This window comes from Onychomys torridus, chromosome 5, assembly GCF_903995425.1.
Source record: "Onychomys torridus chromosome 5, mOncTor1.1, whole genome shotgun sequence".
Lineage (NCBI taxonomy): Eukaryota > Metazoa > Chordata > Mammalia > Rodentia > Cricetidae > Onychomys > Onychomys torridus.
Window position 1 is genome coordinate 10,147,939 of NC_050447.1, and position 24,372 is coordinate 10,172,310.

General features: G+C 45.9%; 1 protein-coding gene across 1 annotated transcript in view; it reads left to right on the top strand.

Moving 5' to 3' along the window:
- The first annotated feature begins 1,911 nt into the window (after window positions 1-1,911).
- Tbc1d9 (TBC1 domain family member 9) overlaps window positions 1,912-24,372 on the top strand; it is a 77,368-nt gene continuing 54,907 nt past the window's right edge. The window contains exons 1-2 of the mRNA XM_036187585.1: window positions 1,912-1,981; window positions 23,771-23,881. Coding sequence (XP_036043478.1) covers window positions 1,912-1,981; window positions 23,771-23,881 — 181 coding nt within the window. The remainder of the gene's footprint in view (window positions 1,982-23,770; window positions 23,882-24,372) is intronic.

Here is a 24,372-nt window from a genome sequence, read left to right on the forward strand (position 1 = left end):
GTTGGCCCGCTCATTCTCCTGTGTCTCCCCCAGTTGCCCTAAGGCAACAGTTCTCAACCTATGGGTTGTGAACCCTTGTGGGGGGTCACATATCAGATATCCTGCACATCAGATCGTTAAATTATCATTCATAACAGTAGCAGAATTACAGTTATAAAGTAGCAATGAAATAATTTTATGGTTGGGGGTTACCACAACGTGAGGAACTGCATTAACAGGTCACAGCATCTGGGAGGTTGAGAGCCACTGCCCAAGAGTCACACAGGAGAAGGTCTTTGGGCATGTCTCAGGGATTTCTAGGTCTGGTTAAATGAAGTGGGAAGGCCCACCCTAACTGTGGCACCACCACTGCACGGGCCGAGGTAGACTGAATAGAATAGAGAAAGCAACTGGGACAGCAGTATCCCCTTCCCTCCTGAATGATGGTGCACAGCCACCAGCTGCCTCAAGCACCTGCCACCATGCCATCCCAACCATGAAAGGGATTTGAAAAATGTTCTGACATTTCCTGCCAGTTGCTGATGAAGCCACCACTGGGAAATGGCAACCATCTACTCTGCGTCTCAGCACTGGGGCTGGGCGTACTGTCCTTGCAGCTACAGCACAGCTAGGGAGCTAACACCAGACAACATCTTTCGGTCAGCGGTTCCTAAACTACTCATGGACCAACTTTCCACTCAGCCTGAGCCAGTTCCCTGTCTTGGCAGTTGTGAGGCCTGCATGTTATGAGAGAAAGGTAGAAACTACAGGTCTTGAATTAACACAGCCTGTTTGGTCCCATTTCACAAAGAGATTGTTTGGTTTTGTGACTTTGAGTGTTTTAAATTTATTCAGAAAGTATAACCATCTTGATAATGGAGAAACAGCACTTTGCTTTTTTTTTTTCCAAGACAAGGTTTCTCTGTGTAGCTTTGGGTTTCTCTGTGTAGCTTTGTGCCTTTCCTGGGACTCACTTGGTAGCCCAGGCTGGCCTCAAACTCACAGAGATCTGCCTGCCTCTGCCTCCCAAATGCTGGGATTAAAGGCATGTGCCACCACCGCCTGGCAGCACTTTGCTTTTTAAAATGCACTTTTGTGGCATTCATACACTCAAGTTTTCTTATTAAGGTAATTCTAAGAGTCTACCCAGTTTAAAAGGAAGCTATGATTGAGATTGGGAGATGATAAAAGAAAATATGTCAGTTCTGTCAGGGACGTTGTCTCCTTTTAAACTCTCAGGGACAGTGGCAGTTCGGTAATCCAAGGCAAGGCCAGTGTGCTGAGAAGCTGTGGGAGAGATTCCTTTACTCATGAAAGAGTGCACGGCACACGGGTAATTTCTAGAATTATTGGTGTTTATGTGTCATAACCTCCAGACACAGTGAGTTCTTTGTCGTTGGGACCCACTGTGATGCCACACAAAAGAGTGTAATTGCACAGCCGAGGAAAGTTCAACTCTAACGAGAAGGTCAAAGTCATAAAAGGAAGGGAGTGAGAGAAATGAGGAGTTCGTAAACTATTGTATTGTTATAGTTCATTGTATATAGTTTTTGTATTATATAGTTTATAAACTGTTCTATTGGGGTTATAAACCCTGAAGAGTAATGAGGTATCACTCACTGAGCATGGGGGAGAATTATGGGTAGAATTTGGTGTCCTGAAGAGGAAAGGAGGCAGAGCAGCCAGGCATGTTCCTGAGGAGACAAGAGTGACAGTTCAGGTGAATGGTGATGGAGAGCTTTCGGAGTGAAATGAAGTAAAGGATGCTTCTGGAGATCAGTCATGGGTGTTGTAGTACCTGCTGGAGAGTGCAGAGAAGGCCTAGGATGGAAGCATGTCTGAGGCTTTGTTAACGTGGAATGGTAGAACTGATTTCCAGAAGAGCTACTCCTTGCTAAACCACACAGCCCCGAGGACCAGGCGAGCACTGCCATGACCCAGCCATCCAGCAGTACAGCAAGTCAATCGGTCAATGTGCTGAAGAGCAAAGATCGAAAGATAGGTGAGTTGCCTGGGGCATGCGCAGCACTCTGACCCAAGCTCTCGTGCAATAAAGAAACCCGCAGCCCCCGCTTTGCTCTGGCCACTTACTGAGTTTTCAGATCAACTGCACAGAGCAAGGGAAGGGATTCCAAACTCGGCTCTGGGTTGTGGGTCATGGCACCTCCGCTCCTTCTGTGTTTCTTAGCTTTCAGGTTTCCCCTCCAGTTTCCAAGAATGCACATCGATTGGGAAAGGGGCAGTCATTGTAGTGGCTCAGAGTGTTCCTTCCCGCTTCTCTGTGTCATTCTCCAGAGGTTCCTGTTGCTATGCCTTGAACATCAGTTATTACTTCCAATAACAGAAGTAACAGACTCCTGGCCTTGAAGGAACTCTAGAATATGGGAGGCAACAAGTTCTGGTCTGGGGATAGGAGAATGGACCCAGGAGAACAAAGCTAGAATGGAGGCATTGGGTCTCATAGGGGGTTGGTAAAGATCTAAGTGGAGACAGTTACTACCAACCAAAGGACTCTGAGTCAGGAGACATGGGCTGTTGGGCAGATACCAAAATAGGCATTCACACACTGGAATAGTTATAGACACCATCTTACAAGATGATCCTGCTGTAACATCATTAAAACCATGAACACTCCTCAAGAATCCCTCACAAAAATGAGCCCATAGGCACAAGCCAGAATTTTATACTGTGGGGCTTGGGAAGAGGTAGAAAGGGGGATGGACTCTATTAGGCCATTCCTTCTAGCCTGGGTCGCTAAACCAGGGTTTGAGACAGACTAACCAAAACCCCGGGTAGCTTAGTGTATTTTCTGTTGCAGGACAATAGATCATTTATAGCGAATATGGGTTCAGTGTTTGGACGAGTGTCCCTGAAAGCCCACTTACTGAAGGTCTGGTCTCCAGGATAGCACTCTTGGGAGTTGGTGGAACCTCCACCAAGAGGCGAAGCTTGGCAAGTGGTCCTGGGTCAGAAGGATGTGCTCTTGCAAAGGATCCTGGGAACTTTTTTCCCTGACAATGAGATGACAGTTTGCTCTGCCATGGGCCTCCTACCACTATCACCTGGAACCCAGCCAGAGGCCCCAGGCAGTGGGCCTGCCAAGTTTTGAACTGTAATCTCTGTGAACCAGGATAAACCTTTTCATCTATGAATTGATATCGAATCCATTTCCAGGTGGAAATGGGAAGCTGATGCCGGGCGGTGGTGCTGCTGCGTGCCTGTAATCCCAGCACTCAGGAGGCAGAGGCAGGTGGATCTCTGCAAATTCGAGACCAGCCTGGTCTACAAAGCAAGTTCCAGGACAGCCTCCAAAGCTACAGAGAAACCCTGTCTCGGAAAAAAAAAAAAAGAAAGAAAGAAAGAAAGAAAAAAGGGAGGTTATAACTCAGAGGCTGTGGTTCTGGAGGCCAGGAGGTGGAAGAGTTTGACTCTCCCATTTGATGAAGACTTCTCACTGTATCATAATAGGGCTGAAGACAGTCCCATGGTGAGACAGACCAGGTGAGCTAGCTCAGGTCTCTGCCTTCTTGTGTTGACTCATTACATGTTTCCTCCATCTTCCCTTCTCATATCGTCAGAGACAACAGTGGTAGAAATGTGTTTTCCATGCCCAGCAATGTGTCTTCTCCACACATGTGCTGCTGCATGACGTGATCGAATCCGTGCCTCCTGGACAGGAATTCTATGCGTCCTCCATTCCTTTTCGGTGCTATTAACCATGGTGACCAAGTACTACGATTCAGAACACAGTCTTACAAGGTACTTTCTTATCTCATACCCAGTCCCTGTCACAGTTAGCTACAGTTGTCACATCACACCTGGGAAGAGGGAACCTCAGCTGAGGAATTGCTTCATCAGATCATCCCAGAGACGTGTTCTTGGAGCATGTTCTCGATCGCTCGTTGTCAGCATTTTGGCCGACCTGTGCAGATCTTGTCCACTGGACCTGGGATCTGAGGACCTGAAAGAAGTGGGTGGATTCCAGTCTAATGCTGCAGACAGCTTTACTCCAGTTTTCGTGGACTTTTATATGTAACAAAGAAAGCAATGATCCAAGGAAAGTTGTTTGCGCTCAGAAAAAAACACGATCAGAAAAACATATAGATCAAGGTCAGTAGGCACATACTAAATGTTAACAGAGCAGCCCTTTACCAGAACTTTCTCAGGACAGACCAGTTTAAACACAATGCCTGGCATGTATATAGATTATATCTGGGAAAGCACAAAAACAAGGCAGAAGGCCATATCCAGATTCAGGGCACACTGACCAGATTGGGTTCTGTAGCTGTGATCTCTGCCCTTTTTCTTGGAGCCTTCTCACAGTTCCCCAAGGCGTTGCTCACCAGGCCTCATTCCTTTGACCGCGTTCTGACACTCACTGAGGCGGGAGGGCCCAGCCCACTGCTGATGGTCCCATCCCTGTGCAGGTGGGCTTCGGACTTTTTTATGATAGGTAGCTGAGTGGTGGGAGGGGGTGGCAGTTGGAGGTGCTGGAAGCAAGCCAGCTAGCAGCTCTTCTGCGGCTTCCGCTGCAGTTCTTGCCTCCAGGCTCCTGTCTCGGCTTCCCTTGATGCATGATGTATGGTGATGACTGAAACCGGTAAGTGAAATCTGGAGTTGCTTCTGGTGTTTGCCACAGCAACAGGGAGGTAACCAGAACCTTTCTCTCTCCTTACTCTAAAATTAAATGCTGTTTTTAAAAATCTGTTCTAATTTTATCCTCCCCCCAAGAAAGAGCATCTAGAACAGAAGTTCTCAACCTGTGGGTCATGACCCATGGGGGTCAAATGACCCTTTCACAAGAGCCGCCTAACACCATTGAAAACACAGATATTTACATTATGATTCGTAACTATAGCAAAATCACAGTTATGAAGTAGCAATGAAATAATTTTATGGTTGGGGTCAGCACAACGTGAGGAACTGTATTACAGGATCACAGCATTAAGGAGGTTGAGAACCACTGGTCTACAGTTTATGAAATCCTCCTGTGTAGAATGTTATCTGATCTCCCCACAACCTTGGGAGACTGGGAGGGAAGATGGATTTCCCTCATCTAGCTACAGAAACCTATGGCTCAGGCTACGTGACATTCTCGAGCACCATCAGTAGTGAACAGAAAAGGGAGACCTAACATCCTCTCATTTCTTTGCCCCTCTGGAGGGCCCTTTACAGTCATGGTGTACATGATTTTCCACAAGGAACCACAATAGTACAACCCTGTAAACCCCTTCTTTGGATTGCTGAGTACTCGCGCAAATTTAAGATAAAGGAGTTAGTTATTTGAGGGAGTTCTCTAGTGATCTTGGAAATTATTTCTAATTATTTTTGGTGAATTTCTAATTGTTTGGCTTGCTCATTGTGAAAGCGTTCAGTCATGCTTGTTGGTGCTTACTCTCTGAACCACCCTGAGGGAGGCCACGGAGGTTTGAGACCCTGGGATAGACCGTATGTGGGACTCTGGCCCAGTTTCCTCGGGTCCTTTCAAAGGGGTCAGCAAAGAAGAGCAGACAGCCTCAGACCTTCACAAAAAGGGAACTGTCCACCCTTATGCAAACTTTCCAGGAACTTGCACCATGAAAAGCAAAGATCAGGCAGATGTCTTTGAGTCACTGCTTGATGCTCATGCTAATGGAAAAAAAATGTTGTACTTAAGTATACACAAGCAAAGCATGTATACAGGCTAACGTAGGGAAGTAACATGCTACCAGTTCCCTAGAATTTGTCACATGCACTGAAGTTAAAAGTGTAAAAACGGCCTCTAAAGCAGCAGTGACTGAACAGCTGTCATATGCAGTATCGTCCTCAGCAGAGCCCGGGCACCTGTGTCACGTTAGAGCACACCTAGGAAATGATGGGATTTCAGCACACCCCAAGGCTCCCTGAAGCTGCCATGAGGTCCTTGTCAGTGTTTCCCGGAGCATCACTGGGCAGCTGTGGCAAAGGGATTTAGAAAGTGAAGGGGTGGGTGAGCATGGAGTACAATGGCTTGCCTGTCTGGCTGGTTAGCCATATTTTTCTGCAGCCAGGGGAATCCCCAAGAGGACAGACACCTCTCTCCTAGTCACACATCTTCAGGCCACCATGAGCGATGGAAAGAACCTGACTTCTGATTTCTCCTCTAAATGTCACAAGCTTTGTCCCTCACCAGGCCGAGGGGGAGTTTGGAAGTGAGCAAGTGCTAGGGTTTGGTGCCTAATTCTCTTGCCCATGCTCAGCAGAACGTGCTTTGACCTGCTAGACATAAGTGGAAAATGACCACAGGGGCAAAGGAGAGTCATGTCTAAAAGGACAAGGGACAGTAGCTCAACGCCTTCCTCAGTCATTTGTGTAGTAGCTGTCGAACAAGCATCCCACACAGCTTTTTTGAAAAAGCACCTTGAATTCGAAACAAAAGCAAAAAACAATATGTGGTGGCACATGCCGGTAATCCTGGTACCGAGAGTGTGGAGGCAGGAGCCTGGAGAGGCCAAGGTCAGCCTGGGCTGCACAGGGAGAGCATCTCTCAAAGAAGCAAAACCACCAAGGTGTCCATTGGTTTGTGTTTTCCCTTTCCATCTGTCTCTGTCACTTTCAACACTAAAGACGGAAAGCTGGGCTCACGCTTCTGCCTACGTCATCTGCATCAGGGACATTTCTGATCCTCTGCGGAGTCAGAGCCTGAGGAATCACCCAAGGAAGGACAGAACCCTTCTGCTTATGCAGTGAGGACATCGGTGGAAAAACAATGGCATAGAAGGAATTCTTACATGCAATTATTTATGATGATGATGATGATGACTGGTTTTTTGATGACTGGTTTTTTGTTTGTTTGTTTGGTTGGTTGGTTGGTTTTTTAAGGGCATGTCCCACCATTGCATGGCAAACATTTATCTTTTTTAAAATGTTGTACAGTATTTATTTTTATATGATCCCATCTCTCTTTGCATTGGTGTGTTTCATTAAACCCCAGAGTAGATTGAGAGCAAGTGTTGAATGTCCATTCTTCTATAGACCTAGTTCATGTGAAAATTCTTTCAATGATCAAAGTGTACTATATGTAGTACAGCTGGCCCTTGCCATCCACGGGCTGCAGTCAACCATGGGACTTCACATGGAAAATGTTAAAGAAAAGATCATTTCTATACTAAACACATTTCCTCTTAGAAGTGTTACCTAAACAATGATGTAGAACAGCTAGTTATGTAGCATTGAACCACATTTGGTACTGGAAAAACATGTTTTACAGCACCATGATGGAAGAGGTCCATGGGTGAGGTCGGTACTGCACCATGAGCACCAGTGGCTTTGGGGACCCTTAGTGTGCTCTAGGTTGTGTGTGCGGATGTTTGTGCGCAGTTTTCTCCGTGAGATCAATAAGCTTAGGGTTGAAGATATAATTTGAGGTCTGAAAACAGCTTAAAAAGTAGTAAAGTAAAATTTATTAAATTTTAAATTCCTCATTACTTTAAAATTCCTCATTCATAAATAAAACAATAATACAAAAATCATTTCCGCAACTTTCCTTTTGATCGCCCTCCCCCAGCTGAAGAGATATTGATACAGTGGGTGACAGTTGCACCCGTCCCAACCATTGCCGAAAAATGACCGTATGTCGTCGTCGGTGTGGCAGGTTTACAGCAAGCAGCACAGGCAAACAACACTTTCTTGGAAGTGATTTTGAAAAGAAATGCTTCTCCACCCTAGCACATCCTTTCGCTGTTATCAGTGACCCTGAGTTAGAAACGGAGGGTATATTTCAGAATAACTTTCATGGTGTTTCTAGGCCAAGCTGGGCAACTTCTTAGGAAATCTCACTTGAGTCCAACGTGTTCCCCAAGGAACCCAACTACATGTACAGGTCATTTTCAGATGCTGAGGAGTAGCGATGTTACCCTGGACACCCTTGTCAGATGAGGGTGGAGGCTGGTAACAGCTCTGCACCTCTGTGGGTTTTCTTGCTTGGTTTACACCATTTGTTGGTGTCGCGGCCTTCTTCCGGCTCCACTTTCTGTGCTGAAGCTCAGTGTGGATCTTGGAGAGTCCCTTCCACAACCATCACAAAATGAGATTTCTCTGTGAAACATCCCTTCACTTGAGGCCACCCAGAGCTGGAATTTTTCCTAAGAGGGAACACAGGTGCAGCGTGACTCCTCCTCATCAAGGCAAGCTGCTACTGTATCCCTCCCCTGTAAATAGTAGGGTTAGTTTAGTTACACTTCTGTGGAATATTTTAATGCAAAGCTGAAAGGCATACTCTTAAATTGTGGTTAATGCTGGCACCTTGAGCAACACCTGGCTGCTGTACTGTGAAAGGAGAATGTACTCAAAGGCCCGCAGAACCCCACGGGTTAGTTGGGGTTTATTTGGTCTCTGAGTAGCACTAAACAGAGACTCATTCAAGTTATCTTGAATCCAATTACCTGGGTTTGGTTGCTAGGATACCCGGACTGGGAGCCAGACCTGGAACACCAAAGAGACCAAGGGAGACAGCTGGGCGGAAGTGGCTATCTATTCTTGCTCTCTGGTTCTCCAGGATGCCATATGATCCCCTGACGGCTGGCATCTCTCCTCCCTTCTGCACCCTTCTTACTGATGGCTGGCATCCTCGGCGCCTGCTTCCCATCTTGCGGCATTCTGTTTTCGTTCTGTCCTTTCCACATCGGCTTCCTATAGCAACGTGGCTTTTTTTCTTCTGGTTTCTCAACTCGCATCCCTCAGGGGTGTGTAATGGGTGCCTTATCTCTTCACTCGAGGCTACAGACTAGTCCTGTGTTTGCTCCAGTTGTGTCCTGGTCTGCGGCAGGCTGAGGCGCCCTTTTCTGTATGATATGACACTCTGCCTCCCCTGTCCGTTCCCATACATTAATCTAGGGGTTGCCAGTTCTTAGACTAGCCAGTGGCCTACATAGACAATAGTAGAAGCCACTGTCAAAGTTACTGTTGATAAACTCAGTGGCGTCTTCATTACAGTGTTTTGGTAGTCTAGATTATTTCTCTACTACCTTGTTATAATGTACATGTTTTATAATCATGAATAAGAATACTTATGAGAATTCTAATACTGTAACATCTTTAAACTATAGGAGGAGAGAGGACTTAGTGGATAAAGTGCTTACCTCACAAATAACCCCGAGGACCAAGTTAATCCTCAAAGTGCCAGGTGTGGGGAATGTACCCAGCACCGGGGAGGAGAGAGCACAGGATCCCTGGGCCTCACTGCACAGCCAGCTTGTCTCATTGGTGAGCCGCAGGTCAGGAAGAGACCCAGTGTCAAGGAAGTGAATGATGCCCTTGAGGATGACACTTGAGATTGTCCTCTGCCTCCCACAAACATGCATACACATATGTGCATGCACACCCCAAACAAATATTCACATACATATGAATAAAAATATACTTTGGGGGTGAGGAAATTACTCAGTTGGTAAAGTGAGGACCTGAGTTCAGATCTGCAGCACCATATGAAAAGCTGGGCAAATAAGTGCATGTCTGCAGTCTCAGTGTGGGGGAGGCAGAGACAGGAGGACCCCTGGGGCTTGCCATCCCATCTATCCAGAATCATGGGCTCCAAACACAGTGAAGGATTCAGTCTCAAAAAAATGAGGTGGAGATGATAGAAGACACCAAGAGCCACCTTCTAGATGCCACTTTTGAATGCATGGCCATGCACACAAATGCACACACAGACACACGCAGGCGCACGCACACACACACACACACACACAACTGGAAGACTTGTTTCTTCCGCATCAGTAAAGGCAGCCATCAGCCACAGGTTACTGTGCATCCTTCTGATGTTTCCGAAGCTGATGTGAGCACAGACAACTCTCTCTTTCTTATGTACAGAACTCCAAAGACTGCACGGGAGTGACTGACTACACAGAGGCGGGAATGCTGCAATTCACGTGACTCATTCAAGTTTTATAGCTTGAAAGGCTTAGATGAACAAAGCAGGAAACGCCAGCTCCCATAACTGGGGAGCAGCACAGGGCTGTGCGGATGGATATGCATACTGACCTGCACACAACAGGGAAAGAGAAGAGAAGCAATTCTAGAATGCAAGGTCAGCTCCTTTTCCACTGTGTACTTTCAGGGATGATAATCAAATACTCACCGGTGTTTTCTTGTAGAGCCCAGGATAGGCTCAGACTTTGTAGCTCAGGATAACCTTGAACTTTGCTCCCCTCCTGCCCTGCTTTCCCAAATGTTAGGATTACGGGCATGTGCTGTACACACTGTCTGGCACCCAGTTCATGAGATGCTGGCACTGAATTCAGGGCTCCCCGGATGCTAGGCAAAACTCTATCATCTAGATATATCTCCGGCTTCCTGGAGACAAGATTGCCAATGAATGGTTATCAGCTAGGCAGTGGCAGTCATTATAAACTGAGCAGCCATGAGTTTACTTGATGGCACCATCTCTCTTTGAGGGACAGTGTTACCTATTCAATTGGAAATAATTTTTAATTATTCAGTTTTCTCACTATAAAAGTACTGAATGAACATTTGAGACTGTTTTTCAATTTATTTAATGTGTGTGTGTGTGTGTGTGTGTGTGTGTGTGTATGTGTGTGTGTGAGCGTGTGTGTGCACATACATGAGTGCAGTTCCCTGTGAAGGGCAGAAGAAATTGGATCCCCGGGAATTTGAGTCACAGGCAGTTCTGAGCTGCCCAGTGTGGGTGCTGGGACAGAACTTGGGTCCTCTGTCATGTCTCTGGCCCCTAAGAAATCTTTAAAAATTCAGATTCAAGAAAACTTTAAAATTTTTATCTCACTCCCAATGTTAATATTTATATCTGCTTTTGTAATCTTTAACTGATATGTACTTTTCAACATAAGTGATTATTTATTGACAAATTAGGTCATACAAAACAAATGTTAGTTTTACGTTTTTTGTTCTTTTCCCCCGAAAAACGTAGTAGGTGCATTTCACCGTGCCATTAAACAGCAGTTTGGAGCTGTGATTTAAATGTCTCAGTATTGACATATAGATACACTATGATTATTTAGACACTAGAAGCTGTCGTAGAAGTGTAATTTCCAATTCAGGACTACTCTGCTTCATAACACTTCATTATACCAGGCAGTGGTGTGCACACATTTAGTCCCAGCACTCAGGAGGCAGAGGCAGGCGGATCTCTGGTCTACAGAGCAAGTTCTAGGACAGCCAGGGCTACACAGAGAAACCCTGTCTCCAAACACTGATGATAATAATAATTGTAATAGTAATAATAATAATGACATTTCACTGTGGAGGTTGTGTTCTCTAAACAGACACTGTCATACATTCAGAGATGGAAGTTCAATTGAATTAGGAGAAAGTTTGGAAACGTGGCTCTTATAAATGTCACTCCTGCGGGAGTCAGGGTTTGGGGGCAGGAGCTCCCCAAGCATCCAGGAAGAGCTAGCCTCACCCCTTAAAAGGAGAGTGACACTCAGCACCAGAAGCCCCTCCCCCCTGTTTCAGAGCTGACCTTGGCTGGCCCCATGGTCAGTGTCAGGTTTCCTGATCTACCTGTAAACAAGATTAGAATCGCACACTTTCCTGCTGTGCAGAGGGAAGCAGCTGTAAATTTAACCAAGGGCAGCTGGCCCCTCACTGCTGCCAGCTTGTACTGTGGTGCCTTTTATCTGACTTCAGTCCAATCATCCCATCGGTCTGTGTGTCAGCAGGATTGATCCCAGATGAAAGTCAGAGGATAGCTAGTATGTGGGATGAGATCACTAACTGGGGTCAGGGCTGCTTCCTGGGTGAACTGTCTGGTCAGAGGCAACTATACATTGTCCTGATGGGGCCATCTTGAAAATCTCTCTCTCTCTCTCTCTCTCTCTCTCTCTCTCTCTCTCTCTCTCTGTGTGTGTGTGTGTGTGTGTGTGTGTGTGTGTGTGTGTACACCTGCGCACACACCTGGTGTATGTTGCCAGGAATTGATGTCCAGCATCTTCCACCGTGGCTCTTCTCTCTAGTTTTTGAGACAAGGTTGTTGTTGGTTGTTTTTGCTCTTTAGGGGGGCCGCTATCCAGCTCCCAAATCATGACATGGAGGCTTATTCTTAATTATAAATGCCTGGCCTTAGCTTGGCTTGTTTCTTGCCGGCTTTTCTCACTTCTGCGATCTTACTTTCACTCTTACTCCTTGGCTGGCTGTGTGGCTGGGTGGTTGGCCCCTACCATCCTCCTCTCCTGTTCTCTTGCTCTTTCTTCTTTTTCCTCCCAGATTTCTCCTCCTTTTTTTAGTCTCTCTGTCCGGGAGCCCCATCTATCCTTTCTCTAGCCCACCATTGGCTGTTCAGCTCTTTATTAGACCATCAGGTGTTTTAGACAGGCAAAGCTCCACTGAGTTAAGCAAATGCAACATAAAAGAATGCAACGTATCTTTTTAATCATTAAACAAATGTTCCACAGCATAAACAAATGTAACACATCTTAAAATAATATTCTACAACACAAAGTCTCTTACTGAATCTGGAACTAGCTGTTTTGGCTAGACTGTCTGGCCAGCAAGCCCTCCGGGACTTTCCATCTCTGCTTCTCCAGCTCTGACATTATAGGCACTGGCTGACTTTCCACACAGGCGCTTCATACCTGGACTTGGGGCCTCGTGCTAGCACCAAGCACCGTACTGACCAAGTCTTCTCTCTGGCTGCAGCACCCACACTGCTGTTTGTATGTGGGCCCTGCAAATAATTCAGCACTCAAGCACATCGAACCATTTGACAGTGTGACAGCCTTGTCAGCTGTGAAGTTTGTGAAGAATGCAGGTGTGTTACAACAAGACAAAAGGAAAACTCTAGTAATATCTTTAGTAAGCTTATGATTTTTATGTTAGGCCACTCCCATAGCTATCCTCAGCTGCATTCAGGATGAGGGCTGGGCAGGCCTCACTAGTCCTGATTGGGATGTAAAAATAAGGTTTTGCACTGACATGTATTTCAGTGATATCTTTAAGCCACTGCCCCAAAAGGAAGTCAAAAGTCATTCCAGCTGCTCTCCGTTTATGCAAAAGAGTGGGGCATGTGTGACTTTAAAAGGATGTCCTTCTGGGCAAACTGGAACAGCTCTTGGAAGACTTGGCCTTCAGGTCTTGTTCCTGGGAGCCTGGAGCAGCACACACTAATTGGCTGTCTCCCAAAGGCTCTCCAGATAAAACGCTCTCAGACAGCAGCCCCCTGCTCTGATTAGTTAGAAGCCAGCCTGTGCTTTCTCTTTGGAGGTAGGGAACAAGACCTTCTGCCTTCTCTCCTACGAGTTCACTGGCTGTGTACTTCCAAAAGCATGAGGGTCACAAGCCCTGAGATGCAGCCTTGCGGAGCAGACACTCCAACTGCCCTGGCCCTGTCTTCTGCCTCTTAACGTCTGCTTCCCTCTTTGCAAGATGAGGTAAAGGGCCCCCGGGGATCACCTGATACACTAGATCAGGTTCTCCCCACTCTGAAAACTGTGCCCTGTGGGAATCAATGCCCAGTGGGGGGGGGGGGGAACCAAACTCCTTTCTCCTCCATTCAGGTATTCTCGCCTTCAACTGAGAAATTATGTTGGTTATTTTCATTTGCATTGTGAGAAGAGTGTATTTTCTCAAACTGAAAGCTGTTACAGAACTGAAGGCAATTTCTAAAAACTATACATATGATTCTATTAAGCAGACTCCGGAGAAAAGGACTGCTTTAGAACCTTCTTTCCTTCATTTGGTGCTACCTGTTTTGCTTATTATTATTTCTACTTTTGAGATAGTATCTCATTATGTAGTTCAGGCTTACCTCGAACTGAGGATCCTCTTGCAGGGTCCTTCTGTGTGCTGGATGCAGGCATGCACCACCACACTTGGCTAGGTTAGTGTTATTCAAAAGACAGGTCTTTGAACTGTTTCCTACTATTTTGCTCCCAGTTGTGAATAGAAACTTGAGATGAAGCATCTAGAACTTTAGAGCAACTTATCTGTTGAATTTAGTAATAAAGCACGGTTGCTTGTTCTTGTGTCCCTTTTTTACTGTTGCATTTTGTAAAAGTCTACAGTAGATTGGAAACAAACTGTCTTGGTTACTTTCCTACTGCTGTGACAAAACACCATGACCAAGAGAACTGAGAGAAGAGAGAGGTGACCAGGAGCTTCCACTTCAGAGGGAGAGTCTGTGAGTGACCGCTGTCATAACAAGGAACATGGCAGCAGCAGCAGGCAGGCATGGTGCTGGAGCAGTGGTTCTCACATCTTGAGACACAGCCTCAAGGCTGAGAGAGCCAGCTGGGAATGGTGTGGGCTTTTGAAACTCTAAGCCTGCCTGCCCCCAGGGACACACTTCCTCCAACAAGGCCACACCTCCTAATCCTTCCTAAAGGGTTCAGCCAACTGGGGACCAGGTATTCAAACATAAAAGCCTATGGGGTTATTTTCGTTTAGACCACCACAGAAACTAAAAATCACACACACACACACACACACACACACACACACACACACACACACACACTGATTCTTAACTACTGCCAGTTTGGGGAGCACTGGCATAGCTAACAGAGTCAGTAGGGTATTTATGATGCCACTAAACTTTGGAGTACTTCTCTCCACCAAGAACATATTGGCCCCTGAGTTCGTGTGTGGTACAACCACCTCTTTTTCTTAAGACCATCAGGTTAGAGCCACGGCTGGGGTGGTGTCATGGGAAGCAGCTGTCGAAGTGAGAAGAGCTGACACTGTTGCTTTTCTCAGGAGATACTGGAGCAGTGGGACTATATATGATTTCTAGGACAATAAAACTGTGCTCAGACTTTCCTGCACTGAAGGGAGAACCCTAGTTTTGAGGCTGGCTTCACACTTTCCCATAATCTTTTCATTCTTTCCCTTATGCCCAGTAATACCCAAACTTGAGGATAACTAATAATGCTTGTATGTTATGAAACAGAAAAACAGAGTGCCCCCGTTTCTTGCCTCAGGCACCCCTCGACAAGCCTTTCTCTGAGTCTGTCTTATCACCTCTACACAGAGGACAGCCATTGCCCATGCTCCTTTTCTGTGGTGCGCACTGTTGCTGGCCACCTTGGCCTACAGCGCCTTCCTGTCATTTGCTGTGACTCCACGAACCCAAGTGCAAGCATAGTCAGGGGCAGTCGATGCTCACCTGGCAAGGCCAGTGTTCCTGGCAGCTGAACACTTCACCTTTGCCCTGCTCGCACCCGAGGCCAGGAAGTCGTGTAACATTCAGTGTATGTTGAGGGCGAGCCTGTCAACAAGCTAGTTGAAGTCTGAAAGCTTCTGCTGCTGTTTTATTTTGGCACCAACTGCTCTCGCCACCAGGCTAAGCTGCCAAATTGGACAAGGAAGGCTCGTCTTCTCCCTGAGACTCTCTGCTTTTGATAAATCCCCAGTTAATGCTGACATTAGAGAAATTGATTTCTTCAGATGTTTAAATACCCCCTCTTTGAAATGGAGTTTCTGGCCATCCTATGTCCTGGTCTCCTTTGACTGTGTGATCTTTGGTTTTTAATTATTAAAGTCAGACTTGTTAAAGTCCATTCTGCTAAGAACCAGTATGAGGATGAGGAAGTTTGGAAGCAGGTCTTGGCTCCTGCTAATGCCCATGGGAAAGCTTGATAGTTCTTCTTTTGTTTTGGACACCAACCTATTATCCAGTGTCTTGTTCTGAACATGATTTGGGAATTTCAAAAGAACTCACCGCATCTCAGAAGAAAACAATATTTAAAGATTTTGTTAAATTGGCAAATAATGTACATGTGTAGTAGTGTAAAGTGAAAGGCAGTTGGCGGAGCCCAGAAAGGGATTAATCAGTTGCCAGGAGACTTGGAGGTGGGTCATACTGGGCGTTGACCTAGGAAGAATACTAGAAGAAAGTAGTACCCATAAGCTGGGTAAACCTTGTAGATAGTGGGAGGTATAGAAACAGACCAGGAAGGAGACAACAAATCGAAGAAAGGACATTTCGGGTCACATGACACACCGGGCACCACCTGGAAGACATAAAAACCATCGCAAGCTTGGGCAACTTGCTGAAAGGAATGGAAAACTGAGCGCATGGGACACAGGTCAGGAGCAGGCTTCCCGTCTTTGTTTAATTGCTTTCTGTGACATATCATGTTGCCTGCTTAAGTGCTAAGATATCCTGGGAGTGTTCTTTTACATCTTGGGAGCAACAGCCAGAATAAGGTGCAAGCTAGACCTCCAGAAACCTTCCACTACCCCAGATAAGAAGACAGACAAGGAGTGATTCTTGGGGCTGTAGACACCAGTCCAAAATGTTGGATTTACATAGAAGATACATGAAAAAGGAAGCCTGCATGCTGTGGAATATTATTTTAATGATGTAAAGATGTGTTACATTTGTTTGTGCTGCATTTGTTTAATTATGTAAAGAGTTTTGCATTTTGTTTACCTTGCCTGCCTAAGGCACCTGATTGGTCTAATAAAAAGCCAAATGTCCAATAAATAGCTCAGCAGGAGAGGGATAGATGGGGCTGGTGGGCAGAAAGAATAAGTAGGAAGCGAAATCTAGGCTTGAGAGAGAAGAAGAACGAAGAGAAGGAGAAAGAGAGGAGCACACAGGGCCAGAAGCCAGGCAGCCACCAGCCAGCCATGGAGACAGTGGGAAAGTAAGACATACAGAACAAAAGGAAGGTAAAAGGCCATGAGAAAGAGAAACGGGTCAAGTTATAAAAGCTAGCAGGAAACAAGCCTAAGCTAAGGCTGAGCATTCATAACTAAGAAGTTTCCATGTCATAATTTGGGAGCTGTGACCCAAAAGAAAAAGCCTGGTACACCTGAGCACTTCCCCAATGTCAGCACAGGAGGAATGGCAGATTCCACACTGTGAAGAAACAGGCAAACCCACTTGGCTGCTGAATAACCAGAGAAATACAAATTGGAACACACAGCATGAAGATACCATTTTTTACCCTTTGGATGTCTTGTTGAACTAAATGTTGGAAGTTTCATGGGAAAACAGACACTATCAGGTTCTTGGATAGGCTGAAGAGCAGCTTTAAAAGTAGTTCTGTACTATCTTCTAAGGTTCTGGGTTGCACTTACTCTAGTACCCAGCAAATCCACTCTAAAGAAATGTGCTCATGTGCCTAAGGATTTATTATCCAAGGTATAATTGCACAGGTATTATCGCAAAAACAAAAAGGGAGGCGTAAAATCAGATGCCCTTTACTAGGAAAACGAGTGTAACAGCATGGTTATATAGTGAAATAGTGCATGTTTAAAGTAAATTAATCAACTTTATTAGCAGATTTACAAATTTTTGTACAAGTAAATTGTTAGTGTTGCCTACCTTCCTTTTGTTGGTGCTTTGGCCTGGAACTCACCACATAACCAAGGAGGACCTTGAACTTCCCATCCTCTTACCTCCACCTCCTGAGGCCTGGGATTCAGATGTGTGACACCATCCTGGTTTCTGCCATTGTGAGGAGTGAATCCATGAGGGCACACTTATCAGCTAAGCAGCATCCCCAGCCACAGGGTATCTGCTTTTTTTTTTTTTTTATCATGGATATAAATTACAAAGTACATCTGTGTTAACACATGTACACACAGGCCAATCAATGCTATAGAAGGGTCTGGAGAAAGAGCTGGGAATATAGGACCACAAAAGCACCTTGCTGTGTGTGCTCTGTTGTCTTCCTTTGAAGACACAAACGCACAGCAGATGGGAAAGAATGTCAAAAGTACCTGGAATGCTCCATGTAGTTTCCAAGTTCTTAATACTTTTCTATGGCTCTTCATATTTCATTAAACAATCGTGTGTCACACCTTCAGCCTCCCTTTAGGTTGGGTGCCATCTTACTTTCTGTGCTTGGAAGTAGGCAATGAAGGAAATACATGGCCAGGACATGAGCCCAGCCTGAACCCACCTCCCTTCCCACTATCACAGCCTCCTCTCAGAAGAAAGAGATGGCAGAGTTAGGGGGAGCGTCAGATCCTTTCCAGCTTCGCATGGGGGTCACCTGAGACCATTCACAAATAGATTGATGGATGTCGTGAGCACCTTCCTATGATACACACACACTCCTGATACATCCCTGCCATTCCCCCATGGGGCATACTGTAGACCAGCCACCATGCACTAGTCCCAGCCAGTGTTCCAGATGTGGAGGGCCACCTCGTACTACACCCTCCTAGTCACCTCAACCAAGGGGAAAGCTTAGGCACATCGCTTGCCCAGGGTTTTCGGAGTCTCCTTGAAGATAGAAGTTCTGCTTGGTAAGATATTCCTGAGCCCAAGCTGAAGGAAGATCAGACAATAGTTATTTTGAGGGCCATAATTTGGTTTCCTTATCTCAGGCGATCAGAGATTGTTTAACACCAGAAATAGCTGGCTGGGGCAGCTGTTCCAGCAGTGCTTTGTGTGGGAGATGATGACGGAGCAGTGTTGTGACAGTACTCCAGAGCTCGGTGAGAAGACTTCTAAGAAAGTCCGGATAGTTGCTGCTCCCCCCCCCCTCCGCTATCTCTTCCTCCATCCCTCTCTTCCTCTTTTTCCTACTGCCTGTCTCTACTCAAATCAGGTCATATTCTAAATGAACAGAGGGTAGATACAGGAGCCACGACTTGTATCAGTCAGGCTTAGACAGCACTAGAATAATTAATTTAGACTTTAAAAATATGTAACTCACTTCTCTATCAAACACATGCTCAGGTCTTACTGGCTTCCAATCAAAGTGCAGAACCTGTGGTCCCTGCAGAATCAATTTTTCCTGGCTGTCAAGGAGCTCCCCGTGAGGAGGGCAAGAGCGATGCAAGGCAAGATGTAGAAATATTTTCAAATAAATGCAGCCAGCGCTGTGGGAACAGGACTGAGTCTAGTTAGAAAAAGGAATCATTAAATGATTAGGGTCTGTCATTCAAGTGAGAGTCAAAAGCAGACAGCAGTGTTCCAAATGGGATGAAAACCTGGTCAGTGCTGTGCTGTGGGATGGTCTGTATGTCAAATGTGTTGCTCTGATTGGATAAAATAAATAAAGTGCTGATTGGCCAGTAGCCAGGCAGGAAGGATAAGGTAGGCGGGACAAGGAGGAGGAGAATGGTGGGAAGTGGAAGGCTGGGTGGAGAGATCCTGCCAGCAGCCGCCATGACAAGGAAGATGTAAGGTACTGGTAAGCCACAAGCCACGTGACAAAGTGTAGATTAATAGAAATGGGCTAAAATATATAAGACTAAGAGCTAGACAATGGTAGGCCTGAGCTAATGGCCAAGCAGTTTAAATAATATAAATGTCTGTGTGATTATTTTATACGTGGGTTGAGGGACCGCAGGGGCTTGGTGGCACCTGGAGAGAAGCTCTCCAACTACAGTGTTGGTTCTGGAGAAATGGCTCAGTGGCTACCATCACACACTACTCTTGCAGAGGACCTGAGTTCAGGTCCCAGCACCCACATCAGGTGGCTCACAACCTCCTGTAACTCCAACTCTAGGAAAGCTGACACTTTCTTCTTGCCTGTAGACATCTACACTCAATGCACACACAGATACATACACATAATAAATGTGAATTTTTTAAAAAATCTGGTCCCTGTGACCAAGGTATGAAAATGCCTGGGATTCTGGTTAATACTGAAAGTATGGATTTATTGACTTGAATGACCATAGCCCAGTTTGCAATATTCTGTTCGAATACCTACTCCTTTGAATTTTCATGCAAAAAAAGGACTTAAATTTGTAGCATAAAGGGGTATCCCAATATTATACTGATTTTATAAACTATTTCAGCTTTTATGTTACAGAGTACAAAATTTTAGGGACCCAACAAGGATGGAGAAACTGAGTCAGGGAAGCAGGATCTGGAAAGTGAGGAGTGAAGCACTCTAGCCTCAGGCTGCCAGCGTGCACTGCTCTTGGCCTGCCCACAGGAGGGTGTCTGTCAATAATGGTATTCAATAGGCATTAGAGACGATGCTGATCCTTGCCTCCAGCTCCCTGGCCTCACCTGAAGTCTATATCCCTGAGAACAGACATGTGCAAGTTGCAGGAGGCTGGGCATTCTATCTGCTTTGGACCCAAGAAGAAAGTCCTGTTAGCAACATACAGTTGTTAGCCGTCCAGCCAGACTCCGGTGGGCATCTCCTGACTCTGGCTAGCGCCGAGGAGAACCACTTTTCCCAGCCTTACTTCCTGCCTCTCCGGTTGCTACGCATTCCCATGTGTGGGTAATGGAAATAATTAGAGATCTTCAGAAAATCTGGGTCACCATAAAGTGAACACAAATGCATTTGTCAGTGGCATTGTGTAGAAACCAAACTCTGCAGGGTCCATGAATTTTAATTTCATTTTAAAGAGCTTTATCACAATTTATCTAGTTCAGAGAAAACTCTAGTTTCCACTTTAGAAAAAGTTGTTTTTTGCTGTTGTTGTTCTCTGATCTGTTCAGGTCAGCTGATGATCAGTGTGATTTGCAAGGAGTCTAAATAGATGCTTTGCCCTTGGACAGTGACCAAGGACAGGCATAGGACTTCCCTGTGGTCCACATCACTTGATTAATAATTCTAGTTCAGGAAGACAGTGCTACAGCGGTCACTTTACAAATGAGGAAACTAGAGCCACGTAAAGCTAAGTGGCTTGCCCAGCTCCGCCAAAGTGCCTGGAGCCCATTCAGACCCGGCATCAAGCTTTCCAGCACAGGCTGATTAGTCCATAGCTCTTTCTTTAGTGTGCAGATTGCCAGAGCCAAGCAGAGGTGGTCTGTGGAGTAGTGTGTGCGCCAAGGTGCTTCTGGTATGGTCAGCAACAAAACCCAAGACGTTGTGGGAAAGTGTCACATCAAGAGAGCCTAGTGGTGTTTTCTGCTGAACACAGAACTTTAGGGAGGCTTACCTTGAGCTCCCCTAAGCTTGGAGCTTAACAGGAGGCTGCTCACTGTTGAAGCACACCAAGCCAGACCTTAGTCTCCTCCCCCGAGCATTGGCCACCGTCATGTCCCCAATGCCATTCCCAGTAAACCTCACTCTTACATAAAAGTAGACTGCAAATGGAGTCTTGGAATGTTCTAGTCAGGTTCCCTTTGAACCTTTGGAAGATTCTTGCTTGCTTTAAACAGCCTGTTGACCCTACCTATGGCCTACTCCTCCAGTCCTCAGAAACTAGCTAGTGGTTTGATATGACCCCCTTCCCATAACTGATAAAACTCTGCCCCATATATACCTAAAACGGCACAACATGAGAGGCAGAGGCAAGGGGGTCGCTTCAATTGCAAGGCCAGTCTTGTTTTCAGTTTGGGTTTGAGGCCAGCTGGGGATGCATCTGGACCACCTTTCCACACACAACAGAAAATTAATAACTAAAGAAGTGCCATGCCCTAAGGTTATTAACTGTTCTGAGACCTTAATTGCCCCTCTGAGGCCAACCCTGCTGTATAACTTGGGCTAATTAGAAACGTCTGAATGGTGGGGGCTGCTTGAGTCCCTGTAAGGAAATACCTGAGGTGATTTAACTTATAAAACAGGGCTTATTTACTGCCCTGTCCATCACACCAGCCCTGTTTCCTTTTTGGCGTGGATAGACATGGATAGAGCACACCACAGAGAAAACTGCCTACCTCACAGTCAGGGGCGAAGAGGAGGAGAGGGACAAGGGTCTCACAGTCCTTTAAGGGATCTCCCAGCAGGTCCTGTCAGGACCTTCCCAGGGTATTGTAGTTAGAGTTTTCCTGCCTGGCCCACAGTCAGGACAAATCTCTCTTACCCGCCAGTCCCACAATCGCTCAGACCCAACCAAGAAAGCATATAGAAACTTATATTGCTTATAAACGGTATGGCCGTGGCAGGCTGCTTGTTATCTACCTTTTTTATCTTAAATTAACCCATTTCTGTTAATCTATACTTTGCCACATGGCGTGTGGCTTACCAGTGTCTTTACATGTTGCTTCTCCTGGCGGCGGCTGGCGGTGTCTCCCTCCAGCCTTCTACTTCCCAGAATTCTCTTCTCTCTTGTCCCGCCTATACTTCCTGCCTGGCCATTGGCCAATCAGAACTTCATTTACACAGAGCGATATCCACAGCAGGGTATTACCCTGAGGACCAAGCTTTTCACATACAGACTTTAGATGACATTCATCGAAACCCTACACCCTCTGCTTTTGACTAATCACACATTCTCAGAAAATAGACTCACTGGGCGTATTGCTATCCTCTAGTGGACCTGCGGAGGACACTTACCCAAGTGATAGCAGGAATGTTTCGAATTTGTTCAGTCAAATGTCGCATCTGATTTATGAAACCCCTCAGAATTTATGGGTGTGGGTCCCCATCCGCCCATTCTTGTTATTTTAGAAAGGAAGTGTTTGGTGGGTAATGCTGGCTCAGGGTGGATAAAGCGCGTGGGGGGGGGGGGACGACACTGGATGAAAAGTGTTTGGAAGGCACATGTGGTGGTGACAGGCTCTTGCTTTGTAGAGTCGTCCCACACCTGACAGGTGGGCTTGGAATTATGAGAAGTGTTACCAGGCCAAGAAGAGATTGCATCTGCCCAGCACTGCTTGTCTCAAACAAGGTGACCAGGACAGTGATTCCTAACAGACACCCCAGCTTCCTCTTAAGGGATCATGTGCCTTGAAGATATGTCTCTTTGTGCCAAACGATGGCTAAGCCCCTTATTGCATGGCCACACTTCTCTAGATTTATTCCATGAGAGTAGGTTTCCCCCAGGTCCAGGTTGACTCTGTGTTGTTGTGAGATATTTGGTTACTCTGTGTAAAGATATGTCATTGTGGATTGGTTTAATAAAAAGCTAAACAGCCAATAGCTAGGCAGGAGGAATAGGCGGGGCTTCTGGACAGAGAGAGCTCTGGGAAGAAGAAAGGCAGAGCCACTAGACAGACAGGGAGGAAGCAGGTTGGGGAATACATGGTAAAGGTAACCGAGCCACATAAAAGAATGTAGATTAAAAGCTATGAGTTAATTTAAGTTATACGAGCTAGTTAGAAACAAGCCTAAGCTAAGGCTGACCTTTCATAATTAATAATTAGTCTCCATGTCACCTTTTTTTAACTGGCGGCCAAAAAAGACAAGCCCATCTACTCTGAGGCTCATTGAGGAAATATATCAAAAGTTAGCTTTGTGCTACCAGGAATGTATGACCTGGCCCTCAGCCTTATTAATGGGTCATTCAGAGTTCTGAGCAGGCTCCCATGACCTCTAGATATAGTGAGGATGTCACAGATGGCCAAAAATTACTACATGAGAGAATCTGCCTCATACCTATTCACTCTGAAACAGTGACTTTGTCTTCCTCTGCAGGTGCCCTGGGGACTCTTGCACCCTCAGGATTTGTCTACATAGTAGAAAGTTAGTAGTTTGAGCTGAGTTGTACTAAATTTTTCAAGACGAAAGAAAAGTTTGGCAGATTAAAATACAGGTGGAACATCCTGAGACACCAAATCAGACAGATAATTACACTTGGTTCCCATGGCTTAGTCCAGTTACTCAGTCAGAGGTGTTTTTCAAAACCCAAGGTGGGGCATAGCATGTAGCAGGCATAAAGATGGCTAGAGGAAAGACTCCAGGGTGTGAGTTCATGGCTTTTCCTATTATTAACAGCATCCATGAAAAGCACCATATACCAGGGACTGTGCAAGGACCTCCTGAGCTTTATGTGGTGGTAAAGCCTTCCATTTGTCAGCTTCAGCTCCTCTTGGAGATTGTCGAAACAAGTAACGTGGGGCCAACATCCTGTATGATGAAAGTGTTGTCAAGGTGCCCTGCAATGGGAAGAGTGGCCATCAGGAGACCCAGCTGGAGTGCCGAGCTCACACTGATGGTTTGGGATTCTGGAAATTCTGACCTGTTTCCCACTTCTCCATCTTCAGGCCTCCTTGTGGGTACCCTGGATGTAGTATTGGACTCCAGTGCCCGCGTTGCACCTTACCGAATCCTGTACCAGACTCCAGACTCCCTAGTCTATTGGACCATCGCTTGTGGTAAGTCCCAGGATTCTGTGATGCACATGTTTACAGAAAAAAACTTCCAGGTAGCAGCTTTAAAAGGAATGTGCTTGCTGAATGCAGTCTTGTGGGTTTGGGGTAGTGAACCGTGGTCACTTCAGCACCAAAGTGTTGGTGGCTTACCATGGTCAAATTTCTTGCTCTGAAGTCTTACTGGGATCGTGCAGCCTCCATCTAGAGGGACGCTCTGTAGAAGGAACACACAATTTGAAGACCAGCCTACAAGGGAAGGGTGAAACATACAGTCCAGCTGAGTTTCACTTCCTCAGCCACAAGTGGTACACATCACATCTACTCACACTCTGGCTGGAACTTCTCCAATGGGCCTCACTAACTACAAGGGAATCTGGGAAACAAAGTGGAACATGGCGGATTCTTAAGTGCTTATCCGGTGGTCCTTCATGTATCATCCCGGTAGCTCCTGGGAGTGAGATTTTTTTTTTAATCTCTTCCTGATAGTATCTGTG